The sequence below is a fragment of the Podarcis liolepis genome (assembly GCF_965112155.1).
Source record: "Podarcis liolepis genome assembly, chromosome: 5".
NCBI lineage: Eukaryota > Metazoa > Chordata > Lepidosauria > Squamata > Lacertidae > Podarcis > Podarcis liolepis.
Window position 1 is genome coordinate 83,001,691 of NC_139556.1, and position 22,835 is coordinate 83,024,525.

Here is a 22,835-nt window from a genome sequence, read left to right on the forward strand (position 1 = left end):
ATAAAGCCTGCACATATTTGCAGAGCCGGTTAAGCAGGGACAAATCCATCTGTAAACCTAAGTTTCCCTTCATTTCCTTCACTATATATCTCCAAATTACAGTGAATTCATTCCTGGGCTGGAAAGGTGCCAGAAGTTTCTCATCTAGCTATTTGTGGGCTGCCTCTTTCTCTCTCTCTCCCTCCCTCCCTCGCTCCCTCCCTCCTCTCACTCCCCTTTGAGGCTTTCTGATGCCTATAGAGTGAGCTCAACTCAAAGGTTTTCCAGCCTCACACTTTGCTGGTATTCTGTAACAGTCAGATCAGGCTCTGTGTAATATTAAGGAATACTGTGGCAGCATCCGATTCCTAGTATTTTCTCTCTCCTCTGCAGGTGATCCTGCAACTTCACAATGCATCTGGTAATGTATACCTTTTTACTAAATAAACCATGCAGGGGTTTCCCCCTTGATTTTTATGCATCTTTCTGAGTGAACTGAATGTGAATATGGGGTGTGTGTGTGTTTCTGTATTAAGGTATATGTGTAGTTATGTGTGCTGTTTTAAAACTAAATGTATTTAAGGTGTCTGTGTAGAAGATTCTCATCCAAGTAACATTTTCTTTCGGAGCAAATCTTGTGCAAATAGAGATCAGCACAGGCAATTTAGAATGAGTAAGTTTTTCAAAGCAAACTGAAATTGAAGACTACTGTTCACACCAGTATGTCTGAGTGCTGAGATGAGATACTTGTCTGACAGCAATAGATTTAAAAGCAAGGACTGAATAAATATCTGGAGACTCAATGAACTCTGAAATAGCAAAGATCCTGCTGCTGTGGCAGAATCTTTGTAGATTTTTTTTTTAATAAAAAATATGTCTTTTGTCTTTTTGTTTTGCAACTCCTGTAGAGAGAAAAATGTGGTTGTGGTTCAGAGTAACCTCCTAGGGTTCCTGAGCTTCATTATTCAGGAGGCATTATAGCTGTTCTAAATACTTCACCTTGAATAATAAGTAGATCAATGTAAACCTCTGAAACCAAGTACTGAGTTGTTTTACCATGAGTATTTCTGGGGGGGGGGGGGCTACATATTTGTGTAAAAAGGCAGATCAGTTGTGCTCAGTTGAGATCTGTCTGACATGTGGCTCTGAGCTTAGTCCTAGTGTAAATTTGTAGTAATTAAAGTTAACTTATCAAAATGCTTTGGGGGAGACGTCTAAAGATTAGTGTCACCACTGATGGTTCACTAGCATCTAGTGATCTAGATGTGAGATGGCATAGAAGGATACAAAAAAGTACCGATATCACTCCCAAGTACAGAAAGGCTCCACATTTTACTTGTTGGCTGATAGGTGTGGCATAAAACATTCACTTAGTCTGCCATCATTATACTTACCTGGGAGCACTTAGTCTGCCATCATTATACTTACCTGGTGCTCTACTGACCACAGTCGGACTGACTTCTGAGTACAAAAGCATAGGATGGCACTGTAACACTGCATAAGCCGCTGTGAACTCACTATAATACTGTTTCCTAAAAATCTAATTTTTAATTTGTTGTTATATTCCCTATTTAAATATCCTCATGTATTGATTAAACTTTTACAGCATTGCTCTATCTTTACAAAACCTGTAGATAGGCTACATAGCTAAGAATCCAAGCATTGCATGCTATTAACTTAAGGGACAAATAAAGTGGAATGGTGCATTTCTGAGATGGCTAACTGGTATTCGGTTCAGATGCAACTATTTGGGCAATGGTAGGTTAACACTGGCAGGTTGACCTTTGGAAGCTGCATTCATATTTTTTTTATTGCATTGAGTGTGTCCTTTGGAAAGATACCTCTGGCGTGAATTGTAAGCTAATCCACAGTATTCTGCCATGTTGGTGCATCAAAGCTGTGATACGAGTTAAATGACATCGCAGCTTTGCATTGGTATTAAATTGTGGTCCTGGATTCAGTTGCTAACTTGCTCCAGGTTGAGGGTCTGAGTGCAAACACATTATTCAAGGAGGGTATCAAAAGATGATAGGGAGCAGAGTTGATGAAGACTAGGAGACTAGGAGAAGTGGCTGTAAGTTGGACCAATTCCACAATATCCCATGCACATCAGCATGTTGAGCCATGCCATATGGGAGTGTCCTGTGCCCCTGGTTTCATGCTTTAGTGCAAATCTGGAACTAGAGGAATCAGTACCAAGACAAAAGGTGCATCATAGATTTTTCTGTTATGAATAATACAAAAGATGCACAATAGATTTCACACCAGCAGTGCTCCATGAGAACTGCACCACAGCCTACAATTCACCACATCCATAAGCTGTGCAAGCCACCAGCAGCATGACAAAGCATGCTCTTGATTGGACATACTTCCAAACTACTAATTCCTTATTGCGTCCTTAGAAAACAGTCAAATAAAGCTCAAATATTTTGTGGTAGCAGCTCTTGGAAAGCCTTTTCAAGGTGGATTGTGTTGTCCCATTGGAATACTTTTGCTGTTCCACATGAAACTGCATGCAGTTCCATGGTATGATAGTAGCCTTATCCAGGTGTTCAAAAACAGGCAGCTGTAATTGTGTGAGCGATGGGAATGCGCCACACTTACCCACCTTCCCCTGCATACAAGGATGTCTGTGAATTGAGAACTCCACCTCATGGCAACACTTGACTGGCTGCCCAGTTTCAGATATAATATCACCATGTGGAAACATTGGGCAGAGCAAATTCACAGAACCCTCTCATGTGATTGTCACTGTATGTTTTTGAATGCTCAGATAGTGTCTGATAAGATTCGCTGTGAGACAACCCAATTTGGTAAAGATCTGTCTCTTAGGGAGTGCAGAAATCAATTCATGATGGAACAACCCCCCGCCTCAAAACCAATATGGTTGTGTGAATCTTGCACCAAAGGAAGTTTGTGTGTTTTGTTCAGCTCTGTTTGCTGCTGAACCTTGGACCATAATCTTTGCAGACAGGGTTGTATTATGACTCAAATATACGGTGATATCTGTTCAGTAGAATAATCTTACACCAGTTCTTGGCTTGGAATTTAAAATATTGACTAATGGGCTATGCAGAACTAATATAAATCTAAGCCTCAGCATTCTCTAACAAATTTATTGGACAATTACAGACTATTTTGTTAATTCACACAAATGAAAATGTGCATTAGTGATGATTAATTTACCAAAAGGTGGTTAGACTTTGATTCACTCAATTGTCCAGCCAAAGCCTCGGTATCCATTTGCTAATGGTTGCCTATATATTACAAATGTCAGCACACACAAAGTGCCAACCTTGGAACTTTAATTACATATTGAATACATAATTTATTTGAAAGGCAGCTTAGTGGCATAAAACACCGTAATTGTGCTCTACTTGTTCACAAATTAAGCCATTTTATAGATCAGAAGCTTCTGTCATTGCCTGCTTTGGGTTTCCTTCTCTTCTATAGGTTTGACTTACAGCCTAAAGAACTATAATGTTTCATGCACATCTGCGGGTGACTCTCCCATAACTTTTTTGTATATGGCAATTCTCATTTATGTGAAGAATGTGGATGTAATGTAATGTAATGTAATGTAAACTGACTATGCACATATATGTTTTGGCTCTGCCGTACATGTTGTGAAGTCATACGTGCTGTGAAATCATTGCAATCATTTCCAGTGAGTATAATAAATTGACCACTATATGACCTCAGGAAAGTTCTTTATAGTGGTTCAAATATCTGCTCAATCATGAACACTACTGGATTGTCAATTATTATCTCTGTCTAGCCTACCTCTCAGTGTTATTGTAGGATAAAATGGGCTACTCCCCCCCCCATATATGCTGCTTGGGGGTCCTTACAGGAGAGGTGGGATAAATATGTGACAATTGTGTACACTGTGTACACAATTGTGTACACTGGACTGTGCTTATGCTGGTGAAGCCCTTGAAACCAGATGGCATAGAATGTTCACAATTATTCCAAGTCCTCAGACAACAAAGCTCTTCGGACATGTTCAGCCCAGCTGTTGACTGTGGGAGAAGGATAAATTTCCAATTTGGCCAGGATTAAAACATCACACATACCGTATTTTTCCGTCCATAAGATGTCCCCATGTATAGGGGCCCTCAAAATTTAGGAAATAGGGGGGATTGAGCTTTGGGGGAGGATTATTTGGGGGAGGGATGCTGAAAACCACTCACCCACCAGAGAGCAGCACACAACCACTTGCGTCGCTTACAATTGCCGCTTCCAATCTCGGGCTCGGGCTTCGTTCCGGTGGGTGAGCGATTTTCAGCCCCCTCCCCAACAATCAAGCGGCAAAACACCACTTAAAATCTCAGGCTCATGCCAAAAAAACATTTGCCCACTCCCCCTCAGCACTACCTGTGTATAAGACGAACCTAAATTTTGAACCTCATTTTTGGGTCAAAAAGGCTCGTCTTATACACGGAAAAATACGGTATTCTGTGGGGGAGTCTGAGGACTGGGGTTTGCTGGTGGTCCAGAAACAAAGTGGCTGAAGGAAGGATGCAGAGTAAGTGATGGACCTATGCACAGGCACCTGAGGGAAGAGGGGGATATTAAAATAAATGGACAGAGAGGTTTTAAAAAATGGTCTGAGACAAGGAGAGGGAAACAGGGAACAGTTTCATATTTTGTTCTGTACTAATCAGCTTCTTCTATGGGCTGCTGGCTTCCAGAGTATATAAAACAGGATGATAATGACATCACACAAAGCAACCATAGTGATAGATATAATAAGGAAATATAATGTACCAAAGGAGCACACAGTGGACTTTGAATCTCAGTAACTAGCTCAACAAGTAAGGTGAAAATTTCTATAGATAGCTTGTCTGGCATACAAAAGCTCCCATTCATAAAGCTGTACCGCTATTTTAGGGTGGTACAAAACCCCTCTCCACACACAGTGCCTGCAGCTTGTTTTCCGTAGAAATTAAAATGAGTAGAACGAAATTGTGAATGAGTCCAGCTAATTGGATGAGGTGTTGGGAAGAGGATCAGTTTGAAGGTGCTTGTTGCATTTAAAAAAGGTAATAACTGGGAGCTCATGAGCAATTGATTTTAGTTTGCACTAGTTTCCATGGGTAACTGCAGGGTTAAACAGAGAAAAAAGTGGGTCAGTATGATATGTTTGGCAGTTCCAAATTTGGAAATTAATACTTGATTGATATAAAATCAGCTGCACCTGGAAGAAAATACATATTTCTGATCTATGATAATAAAGCTTTTTACTTTTTGTAGGGATGGGGTTGAGACTTTCAGTTTGCCTTTAAAAGTGAATCTACCAAATCCACACTTTTCAAAACAGTGCACAAACTGAAACAAAGATGTTCTTCAAAATTCACACTCTCCTGAATTTTGCAATGCAGCTCTCCAGTCAAGTAAGATGTACAAAAATACATATAACCATGGTAAAGTTTGCTTTTAAAAAGTGCATATATTAGTGAAAATGACATTTAAAAATACATTAACTTGCCTTGCAAAAATATGTATGTTGGGCAAACTTGCATATAGGATATGTGTATATTAGGAGAAATTTGCACTAAAATGCTGATGAATTTTCATGAGAACTTAATTTTTTAAAATGACAAACTGATAATGAAATAAGGACAACTGTAGACTAAAAAATGGGAAACGGTGAGAAACTGGAAATGACGTATTTACCCTACTCTAGAAAAATGCTGTTGAAACCAATCTGGCTTCTCCAGAATAAATTTTTTGATGATTCCAGTTTTTAAAAAATCATTTAAGCCAAAAATGTTTTTGATTTTCACAAGTGCAAAATTGGTCTCAGTGGCATGGGAAATGTTTGTATGTGAGCGCTGAGTAGAATCGCAGAACTATAGAAGTGGAAGGGACTACAAGGGTCATTTAGTCCAAACCCCTGCAATGCAGGAATCTTTTTGCGCAATTTGGGGCTCGAACCCACAACTCTGAAATTAAGACTCCCATGCTCTACCAACTGAGCTACCTTGTTTCGTTCAATCGCCCTGGTTCAAAGTGGTTCTTAACTCTCTGTTAATCAGAGTTCTTATTTGTGAATATGCTTCTAAGGCTGTGTACACACAACATTATATTCTACATTCAATGTGTACTGAGATCTTGGTGTGTGTGTGTTTTTAAGTGCTCCTGAAACCTGTCTTACTCCTGAATAAGCAGGTAATGGTAGCAGCCAGGAGTGCTGAACTTGTGCAGTTTCTACCCTTGCATAGAACAGGGCATTTCACCATGATGAGCCATATAACCTTGAGGGTTGGCTACTATAATCTACTCAGCGCTGGGCCGCCTTGAAGATGACTCAAAAGCTGCAGTGGCTGCACAATACTGCTTAATCAATTCAAAACAGATTAGCATGGCTGTAAGCCATGAGAGTTTTTTGTCGTGACAACCAGAAGTGCAGCCTTCATTTCTAATGACAATACATTTTCAAGCCAGAAGCGGAATAGCCACAGGGGATTTGCTATCACACCTTAGTGTGAATCTATGCTATAGCATCTGTTTGACCACTGTTGGTAGACAAAAAGTTGGTTCAGTTGCTGTCCTAGCCTTATTCTGGTCACAGTGTCCCATTCACCCCTTCCATGTGCATTCCTGTCTAGGTTATCATTCCTATTAACTGGTACGGGTCTTTCATTAACCCTTCTACAAATTTCCCCCCTTCATTTTATCTGTCTCGGTCCATGCATCCAGGCTGTCATTATTTTGTGGAAGGGATTCAAGTGGATGCCAGAATTTTAGGTTTCTGCATGTAAAGTGGAGTAAAGGGTTCTGTCGCCCTAACACAACAAACCCTCTTTTTTAAAAACATAGAATCATAGAATAGAATCATAGAATCATAGAGTTGGAAGAGACCACAAGGGCCATCAAGTCCAACCCCCTGCCAAGCAGGAAACACCATCAGAGCACTCCTGACATATGGTTGTCAAGCCTCTGCTTAAAGACCTCCAAAAAAGGAGACTCCACCACACTCCTTGGCAGCAAATTCCACTGTCGAACAGCTCTTACTGTCAGGAAGTTCTTCCTAATGTTTAGGTGGAATCTTCTTTCTTGTAGTTTGGATCCATTGCTCCGTGTCCGCTTCTCTGGAGCAGCAGAAAACAACCTTTCTCCCTCCTCTATGTGACATCCTTTTATATATTTATATATACATGGGCCTTCTTTCAGCTTGGAAAGGGACAGGGAAGTGCCTTGAAACATGTGAGGTGAAGAAATGACTTGAGAGAAGGCATTTAAAAAACCTCACAAGCAAATCAAGATGAATGGAGGATGAATGCTCATTGTTGTATGATCATCCAGAAATGAATCAGAACAAATGATCAGCAAAATTGGGATCAGCAAACTTTTACAGCAGGGGGGCGGTTCACTGTCCCTCAGACCTTGTGGGGGGCTGGACTATTTTTTTTGGGGGGGGGAGCGAATTCCTATGACCCAAAGATACATATTAATTAAAAGGACACATTCTACTCATGTAAAAACACACTGATTCCCAGACCATCCGCTGGCCGGATTTAGAAGGTGATTGCGCAGGATCCAGCCCCCGTACCTTAGTTTGCCCACCCATGGTCTAACTACTGCATATGATTTGTACAAGCAGATCAGGATTGATGCTGAATAAACAGGTAATCTGGAGGAGCCCTGGGATGGGTGTGAATATCACCACCAGTCTTTAAAAATGGGCATCACAGCTCCTGCAAGAACGAAGGGGTTACTCAACAGCACCACCTCCACCTTGTCTGGTCCATCTAGTCCAGCAGCCTGTTCTCACAGTGGCCTCTGGGAGCAGAACATGAGCAGAAGAGCACTCTGCCCTCCCGTGGTTTCCAGCAACTGGTTTTCAGATGCATTTCTGCCTCCCAAGTGCCTCCAAAATTTAGTTTCTTTTTGAGCTCCAAATGATCTCTTCTACTTGCTTCGTTTAGTTGTTAAAAATCAGACTTCGTGGAACACTGCCGGTTTGTGGACAATCATCGGTCAATTCCGGTAGTTCTGAGACAAAAATAATAATAATCAAGCCATTGGAACTTGAATCAGCCTGGGCCCCAGTGGTGGCTTGTGAGGGCAGCAGTGGCAGTGGTGTCTTCCTGGTACTGGCATGTTGCTCATTGAGATGGAGATGTGATGGGTACCTGCAGAGTTGCTACCAACCTGGAGCCTCGCTGCTGCCTCGCCCTTCCCTGTCCTGCCAAGCACAGTCTGCTGCTGGGAGGACACCATTACCCCCCTGCCCCCATGAGCACCCCAGCTTAGCACCCTAAACACCATACTGGACTAAAGGTCCATATGTAGGGCAATGCCTTATCTAACTCATATCTGGCTTCTCTGAGGGGCAGTGGCTCTCCAAAGTCCCAATCAGGTTATCTGCCCAAGCCTAATGCTGGAGATGCCAGAGAATGAACCTGTGGGGTCTTCTGCTTGCAAGACATGTTCCGTACCTCTGAATAAGTCTTTCCTATCTGTTCGGAACCAACCCTCTCTAGGAGGGAGGGTGCCATTTTAAATAGGCAAGATCTCTGGGTTTGGTCCCTTGCTCGCATGGTTGCATCATTTATACACAGCCCTCAGCTATGTGGGATGTAATCACAGACATTCAGCTCCCATGCGTGAAGGGTAGCTTGGTCACTAAGGAGTCCAGCTGCTGCAGAACAGCCGCCTAAAACATTTTCTCTGCGACGATGCTGTCTGTATAGTACCTGGTGCATGTCTGTGACAGCTGAGTCTTCAACACCCATTATCACCAGAGGCTTTGTTTCCATGCCAAATCCAAAACACTCCATCCAACGTGTGTCTTGCCAAACACATTTGGCTAGTTATTAATCTGGAACAGACCATATCAAGTTCAAATAGACTTCAGCTGGTTTCAAACAGCATGGAGAAAATAATGACATCTTGAACTTTACATTATGCAGGCGTCTGTGAGCTTCCCGTCAGGTGTTTTAAAATACCTGTCTCCATTTTTATACAGTCTTCTGATCTCCTGCTCATATTATGCTACCCAAAGGTCATTTCTATCTACTCTTTTGTCTTTCAAAATCAAACTCTAGTATTTACATGCTAAGCTCTCTTTTTTTAAGCTGTTGTTTTTCCCTTAAAACATTTTTAGCCTTACTGAATTAGCACAGATGCTCCAGCTTCTCCCATCTGTATACCTTGCAAATACCAGGTTTGTTTGGCAAGCTTTTGTGCTGTCAGGTTTCCTGTTCTATAATATGATTTCCTTTTACAGGCACTTTAGGTTAAAATACCCCACCAAAAAAATTCTACATGGGTCCTGCTGTTGGGCTTATTAGGAGTTTGGCTACTTTACCACAATGAAAAACTGTTTTTTCTCATTAGGTCTACTCATAACACTGAGTTCCATGTGGTTGCTTCAGAATATGAGCTGAACAAGCATATCTCAGTTTTGGCATGCACATGGTATAGAAACAACAACAACAACAACAACAACAACAACAACAACAACAACAACAACAACAACATCTGCACTGTAGACCTAAGCTGGTTTAGACAGGAACCTTTAAGGTTGTAATCAAAAATCCCTGGATTCTTTAGGGAAACCACAATGATTTAAATTCTGTAGTGTAGAAATTCCCAAAGTTTGTCTGCAATGGGGAAAGTGGCTATATGAAAGCAGCCTGGGCAGCTCATCCTCCCACACTTGGCCAGTGTGTATCTTTTGCTTGTTTTGTTAACAAAACAAAACAAAAAAATACACTACAGATCGCTTTTAAAGGCACTCTTGAAAAGTTTCATCTAAGCTCTAACTTATTCATGGACCATGTTCTCAAATGCCTTGTGTGCATCCTGGCTGCTGCATCCTAAGCCTGAATTTATAACTGTCAAGAATGTTCCTCCAGCTTTATAATGTTTAAAAGATGAACACCCAGAACACTCTGCTAAATTTGAGCTCAGGAGATTTTCCATATTTTTATTTATTTCACACAACAAGGCAACCTGCAACGACTCCCAACTGAACCCAAACAAGCATTAGAATAGATAAATTACATATAACCACCAACTCCAAAAATTGCATTACAAATTCCCAATGGTTGCATCTTTCCTAATATTTTCCCTCCGCTATTATTTTATTTATATGGTTTTATTGCCCTGGAGCTTCAGACTGAATTTAATCCCAGTTTATTTATTTTATTTATTTAAAAGCACGTCTAAACTACTTAATATTTAAAATCTCTAAGCAGTGTACAAAAACAAACAAACCTAAAAATAATAAAACCATATCAAAAAAACAAAGGGGAAAAAAAACTAGAAATCTAGTAATACTAGGGTCAATCTTATGGACCTGGGCAGGACAATAGGCTTTTACAAGATGTCTGAAGCAAATGATGGGTGATGGCTCATGTATGGCAAAATGAAGGGGATTTCAGAGCATAGAGGCAATAGCAGAAAGTGTTCATTTTGGGGTCATTGCCTTCTGGTATTCTGTAGAGTACTGTGGCATGAGTAAAATTTTCCCAAATGACCTAAGTCAAACAGAGCCAATGTGGTGTCTTCCTGATGTTGTTGAACTACAGCTCCCATCAGCCCAAGCCAGCATGGCCAACAGCCAAGGATGATGGGAATTGTAGTCAAACAATATATGTATGGCACCACATTGGCTATACTATAAACTAAACTTTAAACTAAGTTTAAATAGTGCCACTAACCATAATGCACAGCTGTCGGACACGTCGTACACAGCCTCCTAGTATTCCTGCACTTATGTAAAAGCCTAGCCAAGGGAAGTCTTCAGAAGACTGACCATTGGAGTGATGTTTGGTAGAACAAACATCCACCCCACCCCTCAACAAAGGGGCAACAAAGCCCCCACAATCTAATGAGTATCTCACCAAAATTTTCCACCCCATTTGATATTTTTGAATGCAGTATCTTTTATCATGAATTGACAAAGAATGGTTATTGGGTGAGAATGGAATAAATCTAAAGTGACTTTTCTTAATAGGAATCTGTAAAGTTTCACTATTTGGGTATGTGTCTGTCGTATCCCTGAGATTCAGTGCATAAAAGTGCTGTAGTGTAGCTGCCACTACCTTGAAAACATTTTGTTACCGTCCTTTGCTTAAATTGTCAGAAGCAGATTTCAGGACACCATTTAATTTGTTTGTTTGTTTGTTTGTTTGTTTGTTTTCCATTGAAACAGATTAACAAATGCAAAGGCTGCTTACCCAGTACTTGGGTGGGCGATGGTTGTGACCCGGCGCGGCGGCTCCCCTGTCCTCCAGAGCCACACCATTTTGTTTGTGGCCATTGGCCCCTTCTCCTGGCTGTCGCAGAGCATCCTGGGTTCCTGCCAAACCCAGTCTTGAATTATGGTCTATTCATGGTGGGCTGGGGGTGGGCTGGGGCCAGGGAGCAGATCATGCACCAGCAGTCTTCACTTTGGTCTGCTCCTTGGGCATTTACGTGAGCCCGCGACAATTCCTTCAACTGTGGATTGGGTCAAAAGAAGGGTGTTCAGATAAGAGGATGATTAACCATTTCCATTCTGGTTGTTCACACACACCAATCAGGTGAAAAACAATCTTCTTTTTTTAAAATAATTTTTATTAACAGGCCAATCAAATCACATTAATTCCAAATCACATTAATTCCAAATTACACAGCCAAATTTTTAATTTTTTGTTGGGGGTACCCATGCTTCGAGCTCAGAAAGGGATCCAAACATCTCTCTTGCTGCTGCTTTAATGTACACAGTTCTGTCCAAATATTATTCACAGTTCTGTTCAACCTTCTCTTTGTTATTTTCCTCATCTTCTTGTTGTTATCATATATTCCTCTTTGTGATCTCTGGTAGTCTCCACAAGTGGGTTGAAAACAAACGTTGTTATATCCTGTGTGGATTTTACACTTCTCCAAGAGCCATGTCAAGATAGACAGACGCCATTTCCGCACCTCCGTAAAAAAAAATACTCAAAGTCTGTCGGTTAATTTCCACAGGCCTGCCAGTCTCTCCTCAATTAGGGGGCCCTGCCAGGTCAAAATCACAGTCCGGTATAATAACAAACCATGGTCTTCCTCCCCCTCGATCATCCTGTGACCAGGCCTGCCGTAACAAATCTCTTTTTATAACTGCGTCACAAAGAGCTTCCATTCCTTTCCCGATGTTCCCGCAAGCCATGTCTTTGATTAGTAATTTATTTCCACACAGTTCTTAATCATCCTGCTTGTAATCAGTAATTGCAACGGTTCTTTCTTGGGGGGAGGGTTATTGGGTACTCAAGATAAAAAAATGAAAAGTCCCCCCCCCTTTTCAGTCCCGCTCCAACATACCAATCCTTTGATGAATCTTCTTCTTGATTTATTGTTGAATCCAGCCCGTCACTCCACTTCACAGAGATCACTTTAATTAGCAGTCTTATCTCCCGATCTTCACTCGAAATATGTGCATTTGCTTCTCTCTAATTGTTTATTTTGAGCTCCTGCAACCAGGCGTGCGATTAGAGATAGCTTCAGGGCGAGCCGTCTCCCACCAGGGCTGTGTGCCTAGTGCCGTCACCCCTTTTTTGAACCTGGGGGTGATTTATGGCAACTGCAGGCAAGGCAGTGTTCCCCATATCCTTGGGGTAACAAGGGAGGCTGCATACTCCCATATCAGCCTCTTAATTGCCTCGTGTGAGCCGGAGAGATGGTATTGTCAGTCATCTTCCAATGCGCCCCTAGCGGCCCCTAGGTGAAAAACAATCTTGCTTGGGAGGGAGCAGAAGGACAACCAGTTAAACTGTGACTCCTCCACTCTGAGTAATATCCTGTCTAAGGGCTTTTGGGTATGTTTATATGTGACCCACTGAATTTGTGTAGTGTAATTTGACTCACAGGGAATGGATTATTTTGACACTTATGGGAGCCAGATGTATTTTTCTCCCCTTCACTTGGCAATTTCCAAAGGCACAGGTGCGTATCAGAATGCAACTGCCTTGCTTCCTGAGTGTTTCTACATCTCTTGATTGCAATCCATGCTGAACCAGCTTGTATTATGAACTCTGTGGTTAAAAGTTGAAAGTGCTAGAGGCAAAGGTTGTAAGCGATGAGAACTGTTCAAGTGATCACTATCAGCCACAAGAGCACGGCATTATGTTAGTTAGGTTTAAATTAGCAGGAAGTAGAACCATTCTGAACAGGGCAAATCTAAAAATTACTTTAGTCCTACTGAAGCCAAGTGCAGCATTATCCTAGAAGCTGGTTGTAGTAGGGCACTGGTGAGGAAACTTTGGCCTGCCTGATGCTGCCATGCTTGGCAGAACTGATGGGAGTTACAGTTCAGCAACAACTAGAGGGCCAACAATTCCTCTCCCCTGCTCTAGGGTTAGGGACAGTCTAGTGAAACCACTGTTGAATCAAATGTGATGGCAAAGCCCATCCAATTTCAACCAAGCTGTGCGTTATATGTTGCTTATGGTTTGCTTATAAAGAAATATCCATGTGTATTCAACATACATTTTACTGGATTCCCATCTAAAGGATTTTCTGGTGTATGAACCTACCCAGTGCTGGGGATCCTGTGGGAAGACATGTCAGCTTTGGTTTCTTTTGATTTATCATTTTCCCAATCAGCTTGGTTTGCTCCATTTGTGATTTTTTTTTTTTAAAAAAGGTTCACATGGAAATTTATATGCCAGGGATGATTGGAGTTGAATGATCAGAGCTCTAACTTCAGGGAAACTGGTTGCCAACAATGATTTGCATTGAAGCAAAGTAACATTTGCACGTATGTATATATTGGTGAAAATTGGGTAGTTTTATTTCCTGCAGAAATCTGGTCACTATCCTCTAAAGGAGCACATTTTGACATTATCAGTAGAAGTGCACTCAGAGCCTGAGCAACTTGCTGAAGTTAATTGCCTGGAATTCACACAATTTAGTTATCGTTTAACAATAGGCAGCCAATAACAATGTAATGGTGCATTCCTAATTTGTGGTTATTCAAAGCCAGAAGAATAGAAGCAGTGAGAAAATACATGCCACAGATTTGGAAAGGCACAAAAAGTCCAAGAGGGTGCAAGCATGGCTGGTGAGTTAGAGTTAAGGAAGATCCAAAGGCCAAGAAGGCTTCTTTACAGAAATGGAAGTCAGGTCCAAATGTGGAAAATAAAAACATCCTCAACTCTGACCAAGCAACCATAAGCAGGCAATGAGGCAAGTGGAAAATAGATTTTTGAACTGCTAATAACAAAAAATATATATTTAAACGTTTCTTTAACTACATTAGAAGCAGAAAACCACCCAGTTGGCATGTTAGATAATGGCAGAGGTGTAAAAGGATTAATAAAGTTGAAGACTGCCGAAAAGTTCAATGATTTCATTGGGGAGAATATTGTAGAAATACCCATACTTGGGCTACTTTCTCAGGAGGGACATCTGAAGACCGATCCCCTGCTTGTTTATTCCAAATCAGGTTTCAGTGGATTCAAAAGCAGAAATTTGCCTTGGACCTCCTAGGGAGGAGGCATGCAGAAAAGGACCTCCAGTGATGATCTTGGGGTCTGGGCAAGTTCTCATGGGGAAAGTCCTGAGGTACAGAGGTCCTGAGTTGCATAAAGCTTTAAAGGTCAAAACCAGTGCTTTGAATTGGGCCCAGGTACAAATTGGCAGCCAGTGCAGTCTGGCCAAAACCAGTGTTATATCGTTATAGCTTCTGGTTCCAGTTAACCATCGAGCTTTGGGCTTTGAACTTTCCTGTGTCAACACATAGGGAGGAATCAGATAGTCCCATTACTAAGAGGGATACACAACACATGTGTGTATGTGTGCTTTGATGAATAAACTCCTTGATGTAATGCAGTTTCCTGCACATTTTCAGCCAGCTGTTCTTTTTTCCCCTAGTCTTAATACTATTTTTTAAAGAATAAAATAAGATCAGAGGTTAATTTTGTGATTCCTGGGGGGCATTTTTCTTTCAAAAAGTTTTACAGAAGCCTTCTAGAATATATTATGCAGGTGATTCCATGAATCCATAATATGAGAGCAATTAACTGAGCCTATCTTGAATATGTTTTGCTCCATATTAATTGAGCAATAGATTGTATTTGTGTGGTGGAAAGAAGCTGTGTAACAATAAAATTAAAATTAAAGTTGTTGTTTTTTTTTAAATCTCCTTCTTGACAAACATATAATAAAAGCCTGAGACTTAATTCCAGTTGATCCTCTCTCATGATTTGTGAAAGACACACCTGATTTTCCAAAAAGGTTACTGGTGATTTAGCATACTTCAAAAATAAAAATAAAATCTAATTTGAGTAGCAAGCTGACTTTTTACACTCACACACTTGCTAATTTACATAAAAATAAATGTATTTGGTGGTTGATATACGGTATTACTGCAACAGTAGGAGGCGACCAAGAATATTTGAGAGAATACTGGAGAGCCAGTGTGGGGTAGTGGTTAAGAGCGGTGGACTCATAATCTGGTGAACCGGGTTCGCTTCCCCGCTCCTCCACATGCAGCTGCTGGGTGACCTTGGGCCAGTCACACTTCTTTGACGTCTCTCAGCCCCACTCACCTCACAGAGTGTTTGTTGTGGGGGAGGAAGGGAAAGGAGAATGTTAGCCGCTTTGAGACTCCTTTGGGTAGTGATAAAGCGGGATATCAAATCCAAACTCTTCCTCTTAAAAGACTTAAAAGGAACTGAACAGATTCTGTTAAACTGCTAAAAGGAATTTGAAACAGGATTTGCTCCAGGTCCAAGGGAGTGTGTGGTGGTAAAGTCCCCTCTGGTGGGCTCTCTTGTCTACAGGAATCCAGCTGGCTTACCTGGTAGGAGCATCAGCAACCGGTGACAACAGCAACAGGTTTCCCAGTTAGTCTCAGGTGGCTGCCACTTTAATTTCTGATCATAACCCAACATAGTGTCACTCCAGGACACTGTGGGAAACTAGAGTGGTGGTCAGGAGACTTGATTTAATGAGGGCTCAGGAAAGGCCATGCCAGGACTTTGGGTCTCTGGTAACTTTCCAAGGGTGCTGTATGCAGCCATTTTGACTGCTTCTTTAAATAAAATCTCCCTAAATATATTTCATGCATATATAATGTTTCATAGTGACTGTAACTTATGCAGGCATGGCCAACTTGTCATTTGCCAAGCTAAGCGCTGCCCTAAACTGGACAACAATTTCCTCATTCTTGAAGCCCCAGGCAGCAAAAATAATGCAATATCCTTCTAGGGTTTTGCATTTGGCTTGGTCACAAAGTTGTGCTGGCTTACAGTAATATTTATATCTAGCTTCTGTCATGTCATTTGCAACCGGGTGTTATTAGTGATGTCCAGCCTTCAATGAACCACTAAATCGAACATAACCTTGAATCACTAAGAATTGCTGCAAATTCAACCTTGTGTACACCTAGGCATATAAATTAGCATATGCAAATTAAATGCAAACTGGTGTCCTCTTTGATGCATTTCCGCTCTTTGTGGGTGTGTGAGTGGGTGTGTGAGTGGCCAGAGGGTACCTAGTAATTCCAGAGGGTACCTAGATGATTAGAACAACTTTTGGGGGACAGTGTAAAGGTTTGATGTCAGGAAGGAGGCAGGCTAAGCTCTGTTACCTGGGAAGAACTCCACTTTTGGATCTCTGGACGCTGCCCAAAGACTTTGGAAAAGCCTCTAAGGTTCCCTTAAAAGTGGCAAGATAATATTTCAAGGCTTTGTTAATTAAAACAAATGCACTTTACGCTCATATATTATTTCAATATAAACTTGTCCAGATACTATTATTATTCTAGTAGATGATTTATTTTTCTGGCGTGTATAGTCTCTGGGGTAACAGCTACCTATGTATTTATAACACGTTAACAATGAATCTTGAATACTTCCTTATTTGGAGCCTTTAACATGTAAGTATCACTCCCCTCCTCCCCATACATGCTTTCTGGGGACTCATCCGTAAACATGGTCCCAGAAATTGGGCTGTGCTGCAAATTGGGGCTGCATACATACTAATAAGGGATAAAACAGTCAATCTTTCTGGTCTTTGGGCATTTGTCTAAACGCTCAAGAAATGTCGTGTATGTAGAACATGGTTCATCTGCCATTTACCCTCTTCCCCTGAAATAAAGTTATGATCATAATGGCGTTCACACTTGATTCTCTTAAAACCTTATCTTACAGAACCCAAGTCAATGTTGTAACTCACTTGGCAATGTCTTTTCTTGGAGGATATTAAATATATATAGAATCAGTCACAGAAGGCGTTTTTGCTATGTAATTTTTCATAGAATAAAAATATCCTATTGTGATAGTTATTGATCAAAAGATTTCTCTCTAAATGGAAAACTTCTATAATGCTCCACAATCTTAGGCTGCTGATACTGATACATCTAACCCTTTGCACAGAGGTTACAATAGAAGGCATCTTCATAGTAAGTATGCAGTAACCATGCCCAGAATTTCAAGTAGATCATATGTGTGTGTTAAATTATATATATTGGGGTATAACACCTATGGCTGTAACAGATAAGTAGTAAATATAAAAGCCACCAGATTCCAAATGTCTTTTTGGAAATCCAGGTTTTCTTTTGCCCAAAGGTGCTCAGTGCTGGGACCAGCTGGGTCTCCCTGTGGAGAGCATTCCATAAGGTTGGCACCACTACTGAGAAGGCCCTGCTCCTATTAGACAGCCCGTCAGCAGGGTAATACGGACCAGAAGCTCAAGGTGTGCATAGGAAAGCACATCTAGGAATAGGATGTCCTTAGCACACCCAGGTCCCAATCCATTTAGGACTTTAAATAGAAGAACTAGTATATTTAAATTGAGCCTGGAGATGGAAAATCAACAGAGGTAGACTGAAAAATGCTGAAATAATATGCTCGAGTGATGGCAATCTGGTGGCGGTGTTACCAGCTGAAGTTTATGGACTTTTTAAAAGGCAGGCTCAGATTCCTCCTGGGCCACATCAATAACTGCTGCCTTCTGATCCATCTGTGGATAAAAGGCTTTGCCCTAACTCCTCTGTTTCTTTAAACCATCTCATTGTTTTGGGCAACTGAGTTTCCATGACCTTTAGTGGGATGGGAAGATAAAAGCAGAGACATGTGACACTGTGTTCATTGCAGTCCTTAATGCTGGCGCACTGCAGTCAGAGCTGCTATGTAATGTGTTCGGTGCATGTGTGTTAATGTGTGTAAATGTATTGTTGAATGCCTGGAGGATCTTACCTTGGGAACATGGGCAGGAGTAAGTGATCACAGAATTAATTTGTTTCAGGATTCATTTTTTTAAAAAAGCATTAGCCAAAGGAACAATAATGTCCATGTATGAAATTTGTATGTATTAACTATAAGAGGAATGTTTTATTTACTGTACTATAAGAAGTGAATATTGATTCACATGGCTTCTGTTTTGTTTTCCACTCATGTTCTGCAAAACATCTCCAAAAGGAGATGGATAATCTCTGTAATCAGCTCCACTACATTTTTTTTGGGGGGGGGGTCCCACATCCAAAATGATGTGCTCTTAAGCTTCATCAAACTCAAAGGAATTAAATCCCATTTATTCCAGTGGAATAGAAATATTCCACAATTTTGTAGCAAATGTACCACGCGCTCGGGAAATGTGGAGTTGTAACATAGTCACAAGGTTTTCATGGAAATCTAAATTACACTTTTTGTTGTTGTGGCGGTTGCTTAGTACCAGCAAATTAATGTCGTCTGGGTTGAAAATTTAAGTGCTACTCTGCAAATTAAAACCTACATTTTCCTTCACTTCGCTTTAGGACTGGAAGTAACATTCTTGAGTGAAGTTTTGTAATTAAAAGCAAAACAGAGGCCTGAGGATGATAGATGTGACCTGCAGCGCCAACATACTGAAAAGCCTGTGCAATTTTTCTTTGGCAAGGGATAGGCTGTAGATTTATCATCGGGACAGCAAACATATTCACTTGGGTTGGGGGTGGAGGAAGCAATTAAATATAGACCTTGGTGACAGTGCCTGTCACAAAGAAGTGTATGAATATCCTTACATGAATTTTAAATTAAAATCTGGGCTTTATTGTCCTTGTGAGTAACTTCATGTTCATTTCATAAGCCAAGCAATGAGATTAGTGATAGATACATTCCACTAAATGCAATATGTGGAGGTATTCTTGACATGAAGAGATAAAGCAGTCATAGACAATAGTTACTAGTGGTGCCTGTCACATAAACAAAAATAAAATAAAAGCATATGGCTTGCAGTCCTTTACCCAAGAGTAAAGACAGGCAGAGGATTGTGCTGCAAATAGCAATTGAATGTCCTACATGTTCCAACAGACAGTCTACCCTAGTGCTCTTTGACGGTGTAATCTGTATTCTTCTACTGGTGGATATGATTAATGGCCATCTAATGGCAGTAAGAAGCTGAAAACATTTCCTTTCCTCCCTACAAAAATCTGAAAGCATTAACCTAGGCATAAATGGCATAAATATTTGAAAACATCGGCTCGTTAGGACCAATAATGTGTATAATAACAGCACTTTTCAAGTTTACTGCTGTTTTCACTACCCCAGATGGCTGCAAAATTGGACCGTGAGCTTCCATTGTGTTTTTTCCCTCTGCCTAGCTAACAAAAGGATGCTAACATTTCCACTCACCATTACACAGTATGTATGTTAATTGTGTAAATGGCTTTATTACACTTCTAAATTTGCTCAGAGCAGCAAGGCAAGATGGGAGCTCTCTGAACGTGCGACTCGGGTTATGTACTGGTTGGGGTTCTTCAGCATGGATAACGTTGCACTGCTGTTTAGTCAGCCTGCTTTTCACAGAGTTTCTGTTATATAGTATTTGACTTTTGTTCCCCTGAGAGGCATCAAGCTCTAATATCTTCTTCCCATTCCTTAGTACAGCATAAAACTTCTTGCGTCCCCTTGCATTATAGCTTTTGGGGAATCTGGGTTTTTAGAAGTTACCTCCTGTTTGTGTTGAGGTTGGAGAGGGAAACTATGGTGTATAATGGTACATGTAACCTGCTGGGGAATATTACTGGAATTTATGAATGGGCTTTAAATGATAACCTGTCTTGGTTATAGTATGCTGTGGATTTGGGAAAGGTACTCCCTGTGGGAGGAAACCTTGCAACAGTTTTGTCCTAACACCAGGAAGCAGCAGGAGTCAGGAAAACTTCAGTAGCTGTATTTATTTGTGACCAACAGATCAACAACTTAGAATAGCAAATAGGACTTGCTAAAAGTTCCAAGGGAACCACATCCACATGGAGAGGAAAGCCAGGAAGTTTCTATTAGAGAACAGACTGACTATACTGTCTAGTCTTATTGGCTGTTGCTTACATATTCCCTAATCTTATGCATTGGTTAATGGGTTATTGGTTTATAATTTCATTTTTCTTAATCAGGTTTTTTTTTAGCCCCATTGGGCATCTCCTGTTGCAGGTATGGAGAACCTGTGGCCCTTAAAATATTGCTGAATGTCAGTTCTCATAATCCCTGACCGTTGCCCACCTAGGGCTGACAACAGTTGGAGGGTCAAAGATTCCTCAACCTCATTCTATTGGACACTTATATTTTTATTATATATTCATGGATTGTTCATTGGTTATTATTGGTTGTGTGTTGGTACCTTGTTAATAAGTTCTTCATTGTATTCTATATAGTAATGTTATGGGTTATTGTTTTGGGGGGTATTATATTTTGGGGAAATTATCATATTTTTAATAGTTTTGACACAAACTGTTACCTTGATCGTTATACCTCTTGCATATGGAAAGGGGGGTATTTTTTTTTAAAAAAATGACCATTAGAAGGGGAGATGGCAGACCTTTGAGAAGGAATGATATTTCAGCACCAGGTTATTGTGGTCAGTTCCAAAATCCACATGAGAAGTCAAGTGCATGGACACAATGCCTTTTTTCATTCTCTCTGTGTATCTATGCTTGTTTTACTGTAATGTTGGTACTATTTAAGGGCAATTGACTTTCTCATTCATACTGAACTCTTTCTTTAAATGACCTGAGATGTTCTGATAAAGAAGCGGGAGAGGAAGGGAAAGAGATTCGCTCTTCCTTTCGTTCTTCTAATAGGGAGTTAAGATCCCTCTCTCCATGAGAAGAATGTGTGATGGGGGCTGGAGTCCCAACAGACATTCCTCGTTCATCTGTGCTTCCAGCTGGTGTGTGAAGTGGTCGGCTTTGACTAGACTTAGCCCTCCAGGGGTCATTTACCTTTACCTTTAGGGATGTACCAATGTGTGTACCTAGAGCTCCTTCATGTGATGGGACCTTAAGTGGACCAGGATCCACTCTCTGCTTGTGTAGATCACTATGCACAAGAAGCTTGCTCGGTGGGTGGAAGACCAGAGGATATGGCTATTATGTGCACCACCCCAATATAATTGTGGGAGTCATCTGAATCCCCAAGTAGAATGTTCCATTTATAACTTAGATTTGGGTGGTGTTAGGTGCGGAGAAAGCAATTTATGCATTACGTTCCAGTATCAGAGATTGTATGCCTCTGAATGCCAATCGCTGGGGGAATCGGAGAGGGATACTGCTATTGCACTCATGTCCTGCTTCTAAGCTTCCCATAGGCATCTGGTTGGCCAATGAGGGAACTAGAAAGACTCTTGGTCTCACCCAGATGGGCTCTTGCATTCTTATGCATTTTTTTAATGAGTGTCATAGTAGAAGCACAATAATAGGAAACACAACTCACTTGTAATTCCTGTCCTGTTTCCTTCTTCAAATACCTCAAAGCTTCTCTTTGTGTAAGCCAGGGCAGACAACTTCTGCATTCTATATTCCACTGCCAGTTCCTTGCCACAAACGTCAAATAGTTAGAGTTAGCATTGTATCTGGGCAATGGATTGGGTTGGCTGCTTCTTTACCTTTGGATTAGAGAGTACGACATCATAGTGGTTGCACTGCCTGCCCTGCTCCTGGAGTCCAGCTTGGGAACTGTTTTTCCTTACAGTGTTTTTTCATAGATGCCAACATTTCATACATCACTAAATTTAGAGACTGTAATTAATGGCTTTTGTTTGCCAGCTTCAGCCAGCATAAAGTGCTCATCTGAAGTTGAATGATTTCATGTTTGTTAATTGAGGGAAGAAATAAATAAAATGCCAGTCAGAATGATGAAGCTTCTCGGTGGAGGACTTTGTACACTGTTGTAGATTTCCCACAGTTTTGGAGTCATCTGCATAATATGTCTCTCCCTGTTCGTGGTGTACATGAAAGAATATGGGTGGTGGTGGTTGGTTATTATTATTTTTTACATACATCATTTTATTTTTTAAAAACCCCCCAAAGCAATTTCCATAAAATGAGTATTGATAATAACAAAATCAACAAAGGATCATGAGACACTATTAAAATATTTGTAGTATTCAATAACAGCTCAATTCTATTTAGCAGTGATACAAAAAGAGAGATCCAAGCAGATTTAACCTCCAAAGGCTTTGGGAGACAAATGGGTTTTCATCATGGGTCAAGAGTCCATCAGTGGAGTGGCCATTCAAGCATCCAAGGGGAGGGTGTTTCATAACTGGGTGCCAGCACAGAGAAGGCCCCCTTTTAGGGTCCCTGTACAATGATAAACATCTTTCAAATGGTGTTCAGTATAATATATTGACTTCTTTTGTTGTCAACTGTATTTTGTTAGCATTTGAAAACGTTTCTGGTGTGTGTTGTTGTTTTAAGTGTCAGTGAGTTAATAGATTTGGGTACAGATCTTTTCTCTAATCCGATAATGTTACAAATGTCTGAATGTCAGTGTTCTAGTTGAATTTATCTGCATAAGCTATAGCAATATGAGCAGTTCTCATTGCAGTGACAGTGAGTGGTATTCAATTATGTTTTATTCAGAATAGAACCGCTGAAATTAATGGGCCTAACTTAATAA

General features: G+C 40.8%; 1 protein-coding gene across 2 annotated transcripts in view; it reads left to right on the plus strand.

The window, feature by feature from the left end:
- The first annotated feature begins 237 nt into the window (after positions 1-237).
- Positions 238-22,835, plus strand: part of LOC310707235 (schwannomin-interacting protein 1) — a 379,203-nt gene continuing 356,605 nt past the window's right edge. Inside the window, exon 1 of one of the 2 annotated variants that reach the window (XM_083504196.1) lies at positions 238-400. In XM_083504196.1, coding sequence (XP_083360322.1) covers positions 392-400 — 9 coding nt within the window. In that variant the 5' untranslated portion in view covers positions 238-391. The remainder of the gene's footprint in view (positions 401-22,835) is intronic. The other variant, XM_083504187.1, reaches the window with a different exon arrangement.